Source organism: Leiobunum rupestre, chromosome 9, assembly GCF_980474605.1.
Source record: "Leiobunum rupestre chromosome 9, qqLeiRupe1.1.hap1, whole genome shotgun sequence".
NCBI lineage: Eukaryota > Metazoa > Arthropoda > Arachnida > Opiliones > Sclerosomatidae > Leiobunum > Leiobunum rupestre.
Genome location: NC_143392.1, coordinates 38,214,319 through 38,231,603, shown reverse-complemented (window position 1 = coordinate 38,231,603; position 17,285 = coordinate 38,214,319). Strand labels below are relative to the sequence as shown.

General features: G+C 38.9%; 1 protein-coding gene across 1 annotated transcript in view; it reads right to left on the bottom strand.

Annotated features, from left to right (window-relative positions):
• Positions 1-17,285, bottom strand: part of LOC149927394 (tachykinin-like peptides receptor 99D) — a 142,937-nt gene that overhangs the window by 50,238 nt on the left and 75,414 nt on the right. The window contains exon 2 of the mRNA XM_090159012.1: positions 16,317-16,526. Within this exon, the coding sequence (XP_090015138.1) occupies positions 16,317-16,526 (210 nt within the window). The remainder of the gene's footprint in view (positions 1-16,316; positions 16,527-17,285) is intronic.

Genomic DNA, 17,285 nt, shown 5'->3' with positions numbered 1-17,285 from the left:
TTAATGGTTCTTAAACTTACTTTACTTTACTTACTTAGTGTACCTACGTACATTCATTTTCGTAAAGTTGTAAGTTCTTATGTAAGGGATGTACATGCGAAGTACCGAAGGAATTAATGTAAATTGATAAGACTGAAATTCAGTGGTAGAAATAAGTAAATAACCACTCATTTGTTAAGTGTTATCGGTACACAAAAAAGGATCAACACACACTCAGTTTTTAGTAATATTTAAATTCATAATTAACTCTACCCATTTTAACCAAAAATTTCACCACTTGATTTGAAAAAATTGTGGTGGGGGGGCCTCAATAATTTTGGTGGGGCCTCCAAATGGTTGGCCTACCTCCCCAAAAATCCTGGCGCCGCTACTGGGACGAATGCCAATGTTGAAATGATCCGTGGGTCTCGTAGACGAATTTACACACGGCGCAGAGTTTCCAAGTTCCAAAAATTAAATTATAGTATCGAAGCCCAAAAATTATCGAATTTTCTAGAAAATTATAGTACACAATTACGGCCCACTTTGATTACTCTTTATACCGTGGTAGCACTTGATCATAGTTGTCCCTGACTCTTATATTTATTTTGGAGTAACCTCCAAGTTTCACGGCCTATTTCATTCGTACAACACACTTGATGAGTCGGCCGTATTTGCGAGTATAAGGAGGTACAAACCAAACACTCCAAGGAGTAGTGTTGTAAGACTGAAAATTTTCCGGAAAATGACCGAGGTCTTTTTTCCGGAAAGGTAGTTAATTTCGAATTTGACACCTAAGCCCATTTCAGCTTGTATTTTTCACTATCCCACGAACCAAACAATTAATAACACTACTAAGTAGTATAATATTTCCATTCTTAGCCTACTAGGAGTAATATAACAGACTGAAAACTACGATCTTATGTTGACAGTGTGTCAGAATTTATAGCCCGGTGTACCTAGTAACAGAGACCATACCACCGGAGGCCTATCATCATAGTGCCCTACGCCAGCGTCCACCTAGCCCGGACAGGTGACAAATCCAGCATGGGTAGTAGTACCCCACTACTGATGGTCGCACCGTCGACGCGAGCCACTCAACACGGCAGAAGGTGCAGCAATGGGTGGACCATTTCCCACTTCGCACACAGCAGTGGGCTTAAGAGTGGATGCTGTAGCAACTCCAGCCGACACCCTACCTACGTAGGTAAAGAGTCATACCCTTTGGAGAGAGCTCCTAAAGGGGAACGACGGGCACACAGCGGTCCACATAATCCGGCACAGCTGGCACCGGAGATCCCGGTGTGCTCCAAAAGGCCGGGAAACAGGACCGCCGTGCCCTCATACGGAGACCCGCCGCCCCACAGCAGACTACCCAATCCGCCGAGACGGTCAGTTTGCACGGACACTCTTCGTTAGCCTGAGCCGAAGCTCAGTATCCAGCCCAAACCTGACCGAAGTCGGAGGTGGAGATAGGACCATTTGATCGAAGCTAACATCTCCCAGTGCGCCACCGCCCTTACGGGTTACAAGAGCCGGACCCCGACTCCCCGGTAAAGCCACCAGTTATTGCACACTCTAACCCATTTAGGGCCTGCGTAAAAAGCGTTCAACAAGATCCTACGTCACGTTACTGAACGCAGCCAATGTAATCTCAAAATGTTTCCGCTAGGTTCGTGATCAACCTAGCTTTCTTCTCTAATATAATCCGTTATGCACTTACAATGTTAGAGAACCACTAGCTTGGTCCCGAACCAAGCGAGAATAAGTCTTCGCTTACAGAAAGTTATCCGTGTCAGTTCCTTAAAATATCCTTCAGCGCTCCATAAAATATTACCATAAAAACTGTAATATTAATTTAATTAAAATACACCATTTAGTTTTTAAAAAAATGGAAAAATATATATACTTCTCCGCCTAACCGTATTTTCCTTTTTTTTAAATGTTACTAATTTAATATATTAGCGAAAAAGCGTACCAAAATAACTCGAGGCTATTTTTACAACTGCTACTCTGGGTTCTCACGAAAACTAATTTGATTAAAATGTAGTTGGGCTTGTTTTTCCCCCGATGTATATTATGATTTGGCGGATGTCTGGGCCCATAAAAACCTCCGGAACTTGAAGAAGATAGAATATTCTCTTGGCGAATAACGAAGAATGATGCTCCGCGCTTTCTTCGACGTCAAAATATATTACCCCGAAAGAAACCTCGGAATATTTTATACAGTCCCCGCCGCTCCGAAGTTCAACTTCGAGTTTCTTTTCCAAGATCACCGTTCCTCCCGCCGCTTTTAGCTTATTTATTTTTTACGCGCGTTTCTACATTTGTTGCGTTTCTTGAAATGGAAGAAAAAGATCTACAGGGTGTTTCAAAAGATTATGCAAAAATGTTAAGGAGTTGTAGGGGGTTAGTTGAGAAGTATGCCTGTTTTTTTCCCATTTTCCTACGAGGAGTTAAAAGAGCGCCAGAGAGCTTCGAATTGTGGCCTACTAGCCCCTGGAAGTAGGCTGCAACAAGCGCTAAACCAAGTAGCAGGCACTTTAAATACTGTATAAGTTTACTTTTTTACGCTGGTTACAACAAAGTCCTTTTTTACCTATCACACGAACCCAAACCTTAATGTTCGAGTTTCCCTGCTGCTTGGGTTTGCGCTTGTTGCAGCCTACTTCCAGGGGCTAGTAGGCCACACTTTGAAGCTCTCTGGCACCTAGGAGCAACAAACACAAAGAGAACGCAGCTAGCCTTTAAACACGCTAACGAAGGGTTGTGTACGAATTTCATTGGACGAGCGTCACGAGCCTTTACGATGAACGTTTTACGGGCGGGGGAAGACAATTGCCGAATTTTCCCCTTCCGACGGCAGCCGGCGCTAAAGCGTCTAGCCAATGAAAAACGTACACACGAAAATCCACGACTTTTGACGGGTTGCGTTCTCCTTGTGTGGGGTGTTGTGTTTGTTGCTCCTAGGTGGCACTCTTTTAATTTATCGTAGGAAAATGGAAAAAACAGGCATACTTCTCAACTCACCCCCTACAACTCCTTAAATATTTTGCATAACCTTTTCAAACACCTTGTATAGTGGGGTTTTTTTTTTGGGTAGTATGTAAAATAGAACTAAGCCTAATTTACAATATTTGACTCGGAATATGTTGAATGCGATCCCGAAATTGTTTGTGATATTACCGAGAGTGATCGAAATTTTAAGTTTATTTGATGTTTGGATGTATATCAAAGGGCTTCTGCTGCTTTCTATGACTTGAAATCTATTTGGAATGGTTGTGTGTTTTGTCGTCAATGCGATAGCTAGTTTTCTTAGAAAAGGTTGATATTTTAGCAATTCATCAACTAATTTTACCTAAATGTCGTATAGAATTTACAGTTACGTAACGTAGTTTTTTAATTGAATAAAACATTTATGTGAAGAACGGCCAAACTGAAATATTTGGTTTAGTACAAAATAGATGACTTAGTTTAATTTTTTTTAATTTAACAATAAACTTCTTCATCCTTGAACTAAGATCAAAATGTAGTATTTTTCTCTTCGTCCTTTGTCTAAGATCCAGGCGTAGTATCTTTTCTCTTCGTCCTTTGTCTAAGATCCAGGCGTAGTATCTTTTATCTTCGTCCTTTGTCTAAGATCCAGGCGTAGTATCTTTTCTCTTCGTCCTTTGTCTAAGATCCAGGCGTAGTATCTTTTCTCTTCGTCCTTTGTCTAAGATCCAGGCGTAGTATCTTTTCTCTTCGTCCTTTGTTTAAGATCCAGGCGTAGTATCTTTTCTCTTCGTCCTTTGTCTAAGAACAAAGCGTAGTATCTTTTCTCTTCGTCCTTTGACTAAGAACAAAGCGTAGTATCTTTTACCTTCGTCCTTTGACTAAGAACAAAGCGTAGTATCTTTTACCTTCGTCCTTTGACTGAGAACAAAGCGTAGTATCTTCTATCTTCGTCCTTTGACTAAGAACAAAGCGTAGTATCTTTTATTTTCGTCCTTTGTCAAAGATCAAGGCGTAGTATCTTTTCTCCTCATCCTTTGACTAAGATCAAGGCGTAGTATCTTTTCTCCTCATCCTTTGACTAAGATCAAGGCGTAGTATCTTTTCTCCTCATCCTTTGACTAAGAACAAAGCGTAGTATCTTTTATTTTCGTCCTTTGTCAAAGATCAAGGCGTAGTATCTTTTCTCCTCATCCTTTGACTAAGATCAAGGCGTAGTATCTTTTCTCCTCATCCTTTGACTAAGATCAAGGCGTAGTATCTTTTCTCCTCATCCTTTGACTAAGATCAAGGCGTAGTATCTTTTCTCCTCATCCTTTGACTAAGATCAAGGTGTAGTATCTTTTCTCCTCATCCTTTGATTAAAATCAAGGTGTAGTATCTTTTCTCCTCATCCTTTGACTAAGATCAAGGCGTAGTATCTTTTCTCTTCGTCCTTTGTCTAAGATCAAGGTGTAGTATCTTTTCTCCTCATCCTTTGACTAAGATCAAGGTGTAGTATCTTTTCTCCTCATCCTTTGACTAAGATCAAGGCGTAGTATCTTTTCTCCTCATCCTTTGACTAAGATCAAGGCGTAGTATCTTTTCTCCTCATCCTTTGACTAAGAACAAAGCGTAGTATCTTTTATTTTCGTCCTTTGTCAAAGATCAAGGCGTAGTATCTTTTCTCCTCATCCTTTGACTAAGATCAAGGCGTAGTATCTTTTCTCCTCATCCTTTGACTAAGATCAAGGCGTAGTATCTTTTCTCCTCATCCTTTGACTAAGATCAAGGCGTAGTATCTTTTCTCCTCATCCTTTGACTAAGATCAAGGTGTAGTATCTTTTCTCCTCATCCTTTGATTAAGATCAAGGTGTAGTATCTTTTCTCCTCATCCTTTGACTAAGATCAAGGCGTAGTATCTTTTCTCTTCGTCCTTTGTCTAAGATCAAGGTGTAGTATCTTTTCTCCTCATCCTTTGACTAAGATCAAGGTGTAGTATCTTTTCTCCTCATCCTTTGACTAAGATCAAGGTGTAGTATCTTTTCTCCTCATCCTTTGACTAAGACCAAGGCGTAGTATCTTTTCTCCTCATCCTTTGACTAAGATCAAGGTGTAGTACCTTTTCTCCTCGTCCTTTGACTAAGATCAAGGTGTAGTATCTTTTCTCCTCGTCCTTTGTCTAAGATCCAGGCGTAGTATCTTTTCTCTTCGTCCTTTGTCTAAGATCCAGGCGTAGTATCTTTTATCTTCGTCCTTTGTCTAAGATCCAGGCGTAGTATCTTTTCTCTTCGTCCTTTGTCTAAGATCCAGGCGTAGTATCTTTTCTCCTCATCCTTTGACTAAGATCAAGGTGTAGTATCTTTTCTCCTCATCCTTTGACTAAGACCAAGGCGTAGTATCTTTTCTCCTCATCCTTTGACTAAGATCAAGGCGTAGTATCTTTTCTCCTCATCCTTTGACTAAGATCAAGGCGTAGTATCTTTTCTCCTCATCCTTTGACTAAGATCAAGGTGTAGTATCTTTTCTCCTCATCCTTTGATTAAGATCAAGGTGTAGTATCTTTTCTCCTCATCCTTTGACTAAGATCAAGGCGTAGTATCTTTTCTCTTCGTCCTTTGTCTAAGATCAAGGCGTAGTATCTTTTCTCTTCGTCCTTTGTCTAAGATCAAGGTGTAGTATCTTTTCTCCTCATCCTTTGACTAAGATCAAGGTGTAGTATCTTTTCTCCTCATCCTTTGACTAAGATCAAGGTGTAGTATCTTTTCTCCTCATCCTTTGACTAAGACCAAGGCGTAGTATCTTTTCTCCTCATCCTTTGACTAAGATCAAGGTGTAGTACCTTTTCTCCTCGTCCTTTGACTAAGATCAAGGTGTAGTATCTTTTCTCCTCGTCCTTTGTCTAAGATCCAGGCGTAGTATCTTTTCTCTTCGTCCTTTGTCTAAGATCCAGGCGTAGTATCTTTTATCTTCGTCCTTTGTCTAAGATCCAGGCGTAGTATCTTTTCTCTTCGTCCTTTGTCTAAGATCCAGGCGTAGTATCTTTTCTCTTCGTCCTTTGTCTAAGATCCAGGCGTAGTATCTTTTCTCTTCGTCCTTTGTTTAAGATCCAGGCGTAGTATCTTTTCTCTTCGTCCTTTGTCTAAGAACAAAGCGTAGTATCTTTTCTCTTCGTCCTTTGACTAAGAACAAAGCGTAGTATCTTTTACCTTCGTCCTTTGACTAAGAACAAAGCGTAGTATCTTTTACCTTCGTCCTTTGACTGAGAACAAAGCGTAGTATCTTCTATCTTCGTCCTTTGACTAAGAACAAAGCGTAGTATCTTTTATTTTCGTCCTTTGTCAAAGATCAAGGCGTAGTATCTTTTCTCCTCATTCTTTGACTAAGATCAAGGCGTAGTATCTTTTCTCCTCATCCTTTGACTAAGATCAAGGCGTAGTATCTTTTCTCCTCATCCTTTGACTAAGAACAAAGCGTAGTATCTTTTATTTTCGTCCTTTGTCAAAGATCAAGGCGTAGTATCTTTTCTCCTCATCCTTTGACTAAGATCAAGGCGTAGTATCTTTTCTCCTCATCCTTTGACTAAGATCAAGGCGTAGTATCTTTTCTCCTCATCCTTTGACTAAGATCAAGGCGTAGTATCTTTTCTCCTCATCCTTTGACTAAGATCAAGGTGTAGTATCTTTTCTCCTCATCCTTTGATTAAGATCAAGGTGTAGTATCTTTTCTCCTCGTCCTTTGACTAAGATCAAGGCGTAGTATCTTTTCTCTTCGTCCTTTGTCTAAGATCCAGGTGTAGTATCTTTTCTCCTCATCCTTTGACTAAGATCAAGGTGTAGTATCTTTTCTCCTCATCCTTTGACTAAGATCAAGGTGTAGTATCTTTTCTCCTCATCCTTTGACTAAGACCAAGGTGTAGTATCTTTTCTCCTCATCCTTTGACTAAGACCAAGGCGTAGTATCTTTTCTCCTCATCCTTTGACTAAGATCAAGGTGTAGTACCTTTTCTCCTCGTCCTTTGACTAAGATCAAGGTGTAGTATCTTTTCTCCTCGTCCTTTGACTAAGATCAAGGTGTAGTACCTTTTCTCCTCGTCCTTTGACTAAGATCAAGGTGTAGTATCTTTTCTCCTCGTCCTTTGACTAAGAACAAAGCGTAGTATCTTTTCTCTTCGTCCTTTGACTAAGAACAAAGCGTAGTATCTTTTGTCTTCGTCCTTTGACTAAGAACAAAGCGTAGTATCTTTTATCTTCGTCCTTTGACTAAGAACAAAGCGTAGTATCTTTTATCTTCGTCCTTTGACTAAGATCAAAGCGTAGTATCTTTTATCTTCGTCCTTTGACTAAGATCAAAGCGTAGTATCTTTTATCTTCGTCCTTTGACTAAGATCAAAGCGTAGTATCTTTTATTTTCGTCTTTTGTCAAAGATCAAGGTGTAGTATCTTTCCTCTTCGTCTTTTGTCTAAGATCAAAGTGTAGTATCTTTTCACGTCGTAGATTTAACAAAATCCTATTACGTTATTATTATTGCAGCTAAACGTGTTGAACATTTTGGTCTGACTATTTTATTTAGTTCATTTTCAAATTTAATTCTGATTCATTCCTATCCTAAGTAATTTTTCAATTTACATTCAAGTGACTTTGAGCTAGCAGGGCACGCAGATGTCCTGCATTTTCTATATTTTCTTATAATTCTGGAATCGTAAAAATAAATTTTTATCCCTATAGTTCTTATCTTTTTAGCTCGTTGTTGAAAAACCTACTGAGAAATTTTTAAGAGATTACACACCAACATAGTCTATTTACTGTGGTATTTTTAACCAAAGGCATCATGGCCCTCATGAGAATTGAGACTGTGGCGACGAAAATATCTCCCCACTGACGCGAAGGTTTTAAAGTTACTTCTCAAACCTGTGTTAGCCTCTTAGGGTATCATGACTCCCTTTAAAACCCTCTTATAAATAGCTATTTTCGTTTCATAAATTTTGCTTTATATGTTTGGAACCCTGTATGGGTTGGCTGATTTAAATCAAGTGACCTAAAACTATTTTTTAAACTAATAGAATTAACAGTAGGATAGTAGATACTGTATGGAAAACAGCTTTTCATCAACAGGGTTACCAGAAAATTTTTACGAGCTACAATTTCAGACGCCGCAAAAGGTCTATTAAATACGAAACTAATCTAAATTCTTTTTAAACCGAGTGACTGAATGTAAGCATATATTTCAGATACCTCTAATTCCTTTATTCACTCTCCTCAAAAAAAAGTTTGCTAACGGAATCTGGTCAAAAAAGTTATAACAGATCAGTTACTTGAGATAGTAAATCAGATACAGTTTGAGATCAGATTGTCGAATGAGAGGAATATCGTAAATATGCATGTGTGGGAGATGGAAACGAACTCTCAAAAATAAATAATTTCACTTAATTTAATTTAATGAAATTATTTTTTTTAATTCATTTTTAACAGGTTGACAACTTTCGATCGTTATTTGACCTTCTAAGACAGCTAGCTTTTAATTTGAAATACATATGAAATAAATCCGGTTTTTATAGTTCTAAACCAAATAATAAATTAATAACGTTTAGTTTAAAACCCCATTTTTTTTATTTATATGCACTATAAATTTAGCAAAACCAATTTTCAAAATACCATTTGAAAAATATTGAAAAAATTGCAGCTAGGAAATTAATTTTTCTCTATTTTCCCGAAAACCCAAACGTCGGGCGTTTTAATTTAAGTGGAGCACGTGGGTTGTGATTTATTTGGCATTTCATCCCGACTTTTCCTTAATCTGATAAATTTCAAATGGCGCCGTTGGCTTTCTGAGGATTTTAGGTTTTTTTTTATAATATGCCCACTTTTTACTAAAAACTCTTATTTTTTTCTAATGATTAATTTTCGTGGATGGATATCCCGTGTTTGTTTTAAACCCCGCACGAAAAAAGAATCCTAGAGGTCGCCTAATACCTCCCCGCCTTTTAAGCTTATTGCATTTCAATCGTTCCTTGTCTCGATACTTAGGACTCGGCTCCAATAAGAAACAGAAATATACCAAAGAAATATAAAAATAAAAAAGAAATGGAAAGAATAAGAGTTTTATTATTAATTTCGCGTCTCGTAGTCTGAAGAAGAAATGTCCGTTAGAGGGCGCCTTCGGAGAGAGCGAAAAAAGAAGAAAGATGGTGGTGCGCTAGGTCGAGGGCTAGAAATCTTATAACTTCTTAGCAAGGAAGACATCGTGTCATAGAACTCCTCTTCTTCTAAGCCTCGGCTATTTTTGAAGAGGGGGGGATAATGAAAAAAAAATTGACTTTAACTGAAACTGCAAGAAGCGAAAAACGATTCCCCCCCCTGGCTTCTATCCCCCCCATTTGAAATTTCCCAAAGGGCCTGGATATGAAAGTTTCGATGTCGGGAAAATACAAAATATTTCGTATTTTGGAAGAATTCTCCTTCACTTCAACGTTTTACCATTCTCCTTTTCTCTAGTCCTCCATTCTCAAAACGAGGTTTAGTTGGTAGCGTTATTAAAGTCGCGAACGGAGGTGCAGTCGGGATATGAACAATAAGACCCGGTCTTGGCTGACGTAGCTACTCTCTGAGTATTTCCAATTCCGCATTAACTCCACTTTTTGCTTTGTTGACATGTGTGAATTTTTTTTTACTTCGCTTTCATTTATTTACTCTTTTCGTTGGCATTCTTTGTCACGAGAGGTCGCTCGCGACTAGTTCATCACGCAAGGATGCTTCTATTCGCTTCTGTCGTTATACTTTCTTCGCTGGCTCTTTTCTATCCGCAGACCGGGTTAGGCCTTGGCTATGGCGATGGTCGCTACACAAATATGTGCCGGGATTTATACCTAGGCTTGATAGGAAGCCTTTTCTCTCCATTTCTGTTAATGCTCTCTTATAGGAAACAGATGGGGCAGGCTTTTATCTTCTGACAGTTGTTTCTGTCTCCTTCTGGCCAACCCTAAATAATTGGCTGTGTTCGCCCCCCGCAATGGGGTGCCGGAAATTTCTTACCCTTTTTCGCTACTCCATCCAAAGACCTATTGTATACGCGAAAAAAATGGCCGCTATTAACTTTGAAATATTCCCTTATATTTCTATAGGAACCAGTAAATAGGCGAAAAATAGACGTAGCGCCTGTAGAAGTGTTCCAACCGCGGTGCTTCTGTGTTCAGGGTGAAGCTGGCTTTAATGGGAATCTATTACTTTTACCATAAGTAACATAATAATATAAGTATTACACTGAATGATTTCGGTTAATGATAGTCTGTCCCTGGATAAATAATAGTAGTTCGTACATGGATATATCATTCTATAGTTCCGCCTGCATTTTCAAAGAGTTTGTTACGGGTTCTGCCTTTTAGATGGCTACGTGTTACGGGAGTTTCGGATATTCTCCGCTAACTTCGCCGAAGCGGCGCTGCTGTCGCAAAAGCCATTTTCTGGTCAAGTTTTTTTTTCAAACTTGTGACATATCCAGTTAGGAACTACTATTATTAATCCAAGGTCTGTCGTCGAGTGATTTCGTAATCGGAAGTCACGTGACCGGAATTTCATCCCTTCTTTCACTGTTTGCTGGTGAAACTACTGCGAAATTAGCTTGATAGCTATAAATACGATCATAAGCCTATCATAAGGTCCCCCTGAGTAAAGGTCTAGCATACTGCCGCGTGTTAACAGCATTGTCCTTGCGAGAAGAAAATTAAGAAAGGGCAGTAGCGACATCTTCTTTTTCAAAATGTTATCTTACTTGGTAGAGCAGGCACGCTCGGGCTGATAAATGGCACACAAAACGCGTCTAAGTCTCAAATTTGAAAAACAAATACCTTCAGAAACACAACTCATATTTCCAATAGCTATTTTTACGTTCCGATGAATTATTTTAATATAAGTGTTAATTTTTACTTTGAAAGTGATAAAATAATGAATAAGCCTTGGCTACGGTGCTCAGGGCTCGCGGCGGAGATTTATCCCACGTGGTTCTTAGTTTAAAAACGATCGCACACGCCTTCTGCGCATTCATCATGCAACGCGCGAAATTAATTTGGGGATATGCCTAGTTGAGAATATAACCACTAGGAGGGGCAGATTTTGAATACCTACCTCTTAATAACGGGTATGTTAATTTGGCCTAGACCTTTGCTTATGGCAGCGGTTCCCAAAAGATGTTCCGCGGAACCCTGGGGTTCCGTGGAAGGGTCACAGGGGTTCCGAGAATTCGCAGCGCGGTCATCTTTGGTCGTGGCAACAGTCTTCTAGGATAAGTAAAAAAAATGAGTTGGGGTTCCGCCAGTATTAGCTGTATAATTTAGGGTTCCATAGCAAAAAGAAATTAGGAACCGCTGGCTTATGGGGACCTTATGAAAGGCTTATGATACGACCGAAAACGCGTTCAAGTATCAAATTTGAAAATAACTACCTAATATAATCGTAAATTCCATAGTCAATTGTTTGTGAGTCCTTAGACATATAGTGATTTATATGGTCATTGGTAAAACCAAAAGTAAATATGGGGAGAAAGTCTATCAATGCCTTCAGATTTTACCTTCCACCATGCTTGACACCCTTTTTAAAGAGCTAGTGATCACGTGATATTTCTAACCAATAAGGATAGCACATTTGTGGTATTCCGGTTCGCGCTCAAGATGAAAATTTTGAATTTTATTCCCTGGCAACCATGTCACCGCCTCGCGATTTCAAATAGTCTCTCTGACAAATGCTGACCATTATTTCCTTCGAAAACGGTTGATTTTAATTAATAATTACTATATCAATTGTAAAATAAACAAAAAAGCTCGTAGCTATAGCTATTATTTCAGTTAAACTTGCCAATTGTTAGGCCTTAACATCGTAGATTTACCAATTAGTCCCGATCTCTGCTCTTAGATGGCACCACGCTCTCCACGATTTAAGCGAGTGTTATTCTAGTTACGGTTTATTTCTTTTCAAAAGTCATGTTATTATTTTTAAAATGTCGCATTTTAGTTTCTATGATATATTTACTTTATTTAGGAACTAAATTAACCAAATTATCGAAAGCAAAAGTTTAATATTCACGTATTTTATAGAGTACTATTTTTCATCGTGGCGCAGTACAACCGATACCTTTGTGTTCCTGTAAAGAGGCGAGGGGGAAGTCATTTCCGAAGCCCAAAAATTTTACCCCTCAAATAAGACGTCGTGCGGCTGGACCCAAGTGCCAGACTTTCTCCCCCTATTTATTTTTGGTAAAACAGACTATCATTATTATTATTAAAAAACTAAGCGTTGAAAGAATAGGAAATGTCATACTAATGATTATTATGTAACTTATGCTTTTACCCATAACCATGGACCTAAAAATCTTGAAACGAACTCACTAAAGAATATAGCTAGTCTGAGGGGTAGAAGATATAATATAAACGGAAATTTCCTGCTACGCGTTAAACGGCTAATAGGCAATAATTTACTGGTATGGACTCCACATTTGTTGGAAAAAAATTTGAATCTTCCATGATTTTCGCTAAAAGAAAATAATCAACCAGGCTAATACCCAAGTCATCTGCGACTTATAACGCCTTTAAACAGGTAACCGGGATACAATGCGTAGGAGGGTCGTGGCAAGCCCTTCATGCCACAGCTCCCTACACCAACTATTACCGTTAGCCTCTACAAGTTTTTATGGAAAGGGGAAACCGAAGAACTCGGGGGAAAACCCCTTTAACCAGCGGGAAGAAAACTTGCAAACTCTACGCGGAAAGAGTAATTCCGAGTTTTGCACCCAGTGCCACAAACTGGGATCGTACCCGACTCCTCGTACTGCGAGGCGAAAGCGCTAACCACTCCGCCACCCCACCTTTACCTACTGAGCGATAGCTGGGAGTCCCTTACCATAACAAACCCCGAAATATTATCTCCGGTAGAAGATAAAACATTGTAATACTGATTAAGAAGACCCTGGCATATACGATTCCGAGTGCAATGAATAAATTCATAAGACTGTAGCTTGTAAAGTAGGTCATAAAAGAGACGCACTTCGCTTCGTCCATAGCCTGCCATTTTACGATTCGGGTCGTCCAAATGACGTACACATTTATTTGTTATTACAGCCTCGCCAACATAATGAAAACAGACCTAATAATACGAAAAGGGAACTCATTACGTAATCCCGATAGTAACAGCCTCTGCCAGCCGAATTCGTTAACTAAAAATCGAACGTCACCCGACACTAATATCCAAAATGTACGAGCGTCGCTACGGACATTCGTTGGTAATTTTAGGTAAGGTTATTCCATGGCGTTAAAGCGTTAATGCATTGTCCCAAATAGCCCAATCTGTCTCCATCGCTCGTAAGAAGACAGAATATAGACTTTACCGTCTTTCTAGCGTTTATAAAACTGTCGAGCCGGCGATGTAAGCTGTCGATTTCGCTATCGCGGCGGATAAAGGAGAGAACTTGGAAAATGTATTTTCCTATCCGTCGGCGCGAAGCATCTGTTGAGTGGACAATGAGCGAAACAGATGTTTCCAAAGTCGTTTTTTCTTTGACACTTAGGGGAGGAAAGGAATTGGCTGTCCATCACGGCAGCGAATCCTTGGGCCGTGAAGAATTCTAACAACCCTTTGGGTCCTTCCTTCCTTATTTTTCGTACCGTCTCTCTAGCTTCCTTTATGAATTTCAATCTTGACTAAGAAAAGGATAAATGGACACGCTGCCGTAGTGGATGTGCAAAAATGGAAATCAACCAAGGCAGACCTGTATATATATATATATATATATATATATATATATATATATATATATATATATATATATATATATATAAATGTCTACGGAACGTTCCTCGTGCAGGGGGACATTTACTAGTGTAACATTGAATGACCTTGAACCATGTCTTCAAGGTCATTTGAGAACTATCTCGAGAACCATTGGGTTTACGGATCGGGTTCCAATTAGATAGTTGTTGCTCGCCATATTATTAGTTCAAATAACTTTGATTTGACCAAATTTGACCAACCAGAAACCGATAAATTGAAGGTTAATGAATTGAACCTGATTTCTGTAAGATTGGTTGTCATGACAACTAGGAGCAACAAACACAGTACCCTTCACAAAGAGAACGCAATCCGTCAAAAGTAGTACATTTTCTTGCGTACATTTTTCATTGGTTAGACGCTTTATCACCTGCTGCCGTTGGAAGGGCAAAATTCGGAAATTGTCTTCCCTCTTTCTGTAAAACATTCAGCTTAAATGATCGTCCAATGAAATTTGTACACCACACTGCGTTAGTGTGTTTAAAGGCTAGCTGCGTTCTCCTTGTGTTTGTTGCTCCTAGATAATAATTGAACTCCATCGTTAAACGAGCTCAAGCATGTATTGTAGCCGACGATGGCATAATTGAACCGTTGTAAACTATTCAGTTATTTATTTGATTTAGTCATAATAAAACTAATCAGATTATTTTATTATCAAACACTGAATTAATTAACTTTCAACTTATCGGCTTCTGATTGGTCAAATCAAAGTTATTTGAACTAATAATATGACGAGCGACAACTTTCTAATTGGAACCAAATCCGTAAACGCAACGGTTCTCGAGATAATTCTCAAATGACCTTGAAGACATGGTCCACGGTCATTCAGTTGTACACTAGTAAATGTCCCCCTGTACGAGGAATGTTCCAAAGAAATTTGAACTTTTTCCAAAAAAAAAGTTTTCCGTTACTTATCTTTTTTCGTTTTTTAGTGGACACCCTGTATATATCCTCTCGACTATATCGGAAGGTGTTTATATAAGGTAGAAAAAAATATTCATCTTTTTCCCGGTTATGAATTTTATACGGACTTAATGGTTTTTGCCGTTTTTGGTTTTGCAAAAAAATTCCTTCACGTTTTTTATTTAAATTCCAAAATTCGTATTTTTCTTAGAAGTTTTATGCTGTATATCTTACAACGTTAATTTCCCGTCTAAACCACGGACGAACACCGTATCTGAGTTAGAATATTATCTGTTATTCATGTTATATATTACCCTTTTCAAATATTTAATTACGTGGTTTTTAGCTTATAATTTAGTAGTTTATATTTATATCTTCGTTTATTTAAGCTTTCTTATAATGTTGTTAATTTTCCGGAAAAATAAAATAAAGAACAATTTCCAGAAAATTTTCCGCAAATCGGAAAAATAAAATATTGAAACATAAATTACTTTTTAGGGAATTTTAATTTTTTTAATTTTTTATCGATATAAAATGTCTAATATCAGTAAACCTACTACAAAACATTAATAGTGTTACATTGTTGTTCAGTTTAAAGCTAGTCTAGAGGTTTTGTTTTACTTTTAGGTTCGAAAAAATGAAGTGAAAATTCCTCTTTATTTAAATTTGCAAACAATATTAGACTAATCATGGAATGAAACTTTTTTTATTTTTTTCGGAAAAATATGGAAATTTTTCCGGAAAAAAGGCCTCGGTCATTTTCCGGAAAGTTTTCTTATAGGTAAATGGTCGCGAGGGGCAAAGGTCACGATTAGCCTTAATGTACCGAAAAATAATTAATAATTATCAATAAAATTGATTGATGTTTCAAACCTATTACATTAGCAGAATTTAAGTAGATGAAGACTTATTTCGTAAAAGATATGTTATATACTTCTGATATACTTTATAAATTATTTCCGAAAAAAGTAACTAACGGGATGATTATATTATAGAAAATAAAGAAAGGGAATAGCAAATGTAGCTTTGATAAGGGGCTTAAGTCGTATAATTAACGACTAGGTCTAAGTAACGCCGAGACGACAAATTGCGAGAGTTATTATTCTTGTTGTATAATAGTTAAATAATCAGCTAGGCTAATACCCAAGGCACCACCTTAGGCCTAAGTCATCATGCGACTTTTGAAGCCCTTAATTCAGGTGGCCGGGTTACAATGCGTAGGAGGGTGGTGGCAAGCCCTGCATGCCACGAGATCGAGCCAACAGCTCCCTACACTAACTATTACCGTTAACCTAGACAAGTTTTTATGGAAGGGGAAACCGAAGAACTCGGGGGAAAACCCCTTAAACCAGTGGGGAGAGAACTTGCAAACTCAACGCGGAAGGAGTTGTTCCGAGTTTTTCACCCAGTGCCACAAGCTGGGATCGAACCCGGCTCCTCTTGCTGCGAGGCGAAAGTGCTAGCCTAGGACATCTTGTTGAAATGTTGCCTCCCCGCTTCAGGTGTGGATCCGTTTTCTCTCCCACTAAAGAGCTTATGAACTCATTCTTAGGCATTGGCTGAACTATTCCAGGGCAACATTTCAACAGGTTGGGCAAGCGTTAAGACATTTTATAAAATCAACTATTTCTACGACAATATATACTCACATATAGTCCGACTGGTTGAATTCTCCGTCTGGCCAGACGACGTAGCAGACGACTCTGTAGTCGCCGTCCGCGAAGGTCTCCACTTTGGTCGTGGAGTAGAGGAGGTTTGGCAGGGACAGTAGGCTGCTGGCGATCCAGATCCACATCGTGATGTTCAGCGTCGTGATCCGGGACATCCGCGGCTTCAGGGGGTGCATTATGGCCACGTACCTACGTCATAACCAGAGAAATACGTTTATATTTCGTATAAATATTAATTTCAAAACCGGAGAATAAATCAAAACTGGTATAACCCAGGTACAACGCCAGTGCCCTGGAAACTACCCTGGGTTAGCAGCAAGGGCGTATTTATGACTGGGGGGTGTCTAATAAAAATCAGTGAAACTTCTGTCAGCACCACCCCCCCTTAACATTTTTCCCTCAAACCACCCCCCCCCCCTGAAATAAAATCCTGGATACGCCCTTGGTTAGCAGGAATGGCGTGAGCTCCTAGAAAAGGACTTATCCAGGGCTTAACTAAACACCGAAGACATAGATATACAACAAAAATACAGTTTATAAATTATACAAAATAAATAGAATAAATAGATTAAATTTCACAAGTTAAAAATGTTTAAAAGGGGTACTATATTCAATAATTAAAAAGAAATAATCCTAACGATCTCGATTGGAAACCCAATCTAGACTGTTCCATACTAGAATCTAGAAGCAACAAACACAGCACCCCACACAAGGAGAACGCCACCCGTCGTGGATTTTCTTGCGTGCAGTTTTCATTGGTTAGACGCTTTGGCGCCTGCTGCCGTCGGAAGGGGAAAATTCGAAAATTGCCTTCCCCCTTTCAGTAAAAAGTGCAGCGTAAATTCTCGTCCAATGAAATTTGTGCGTAACACTGCGTTAGCGTGTTTAAAGGCTAGCCGCGTTCTCCTTGTGTTTGTTGCTCCTAGCTAAAATCTAGCTGGTTAAATC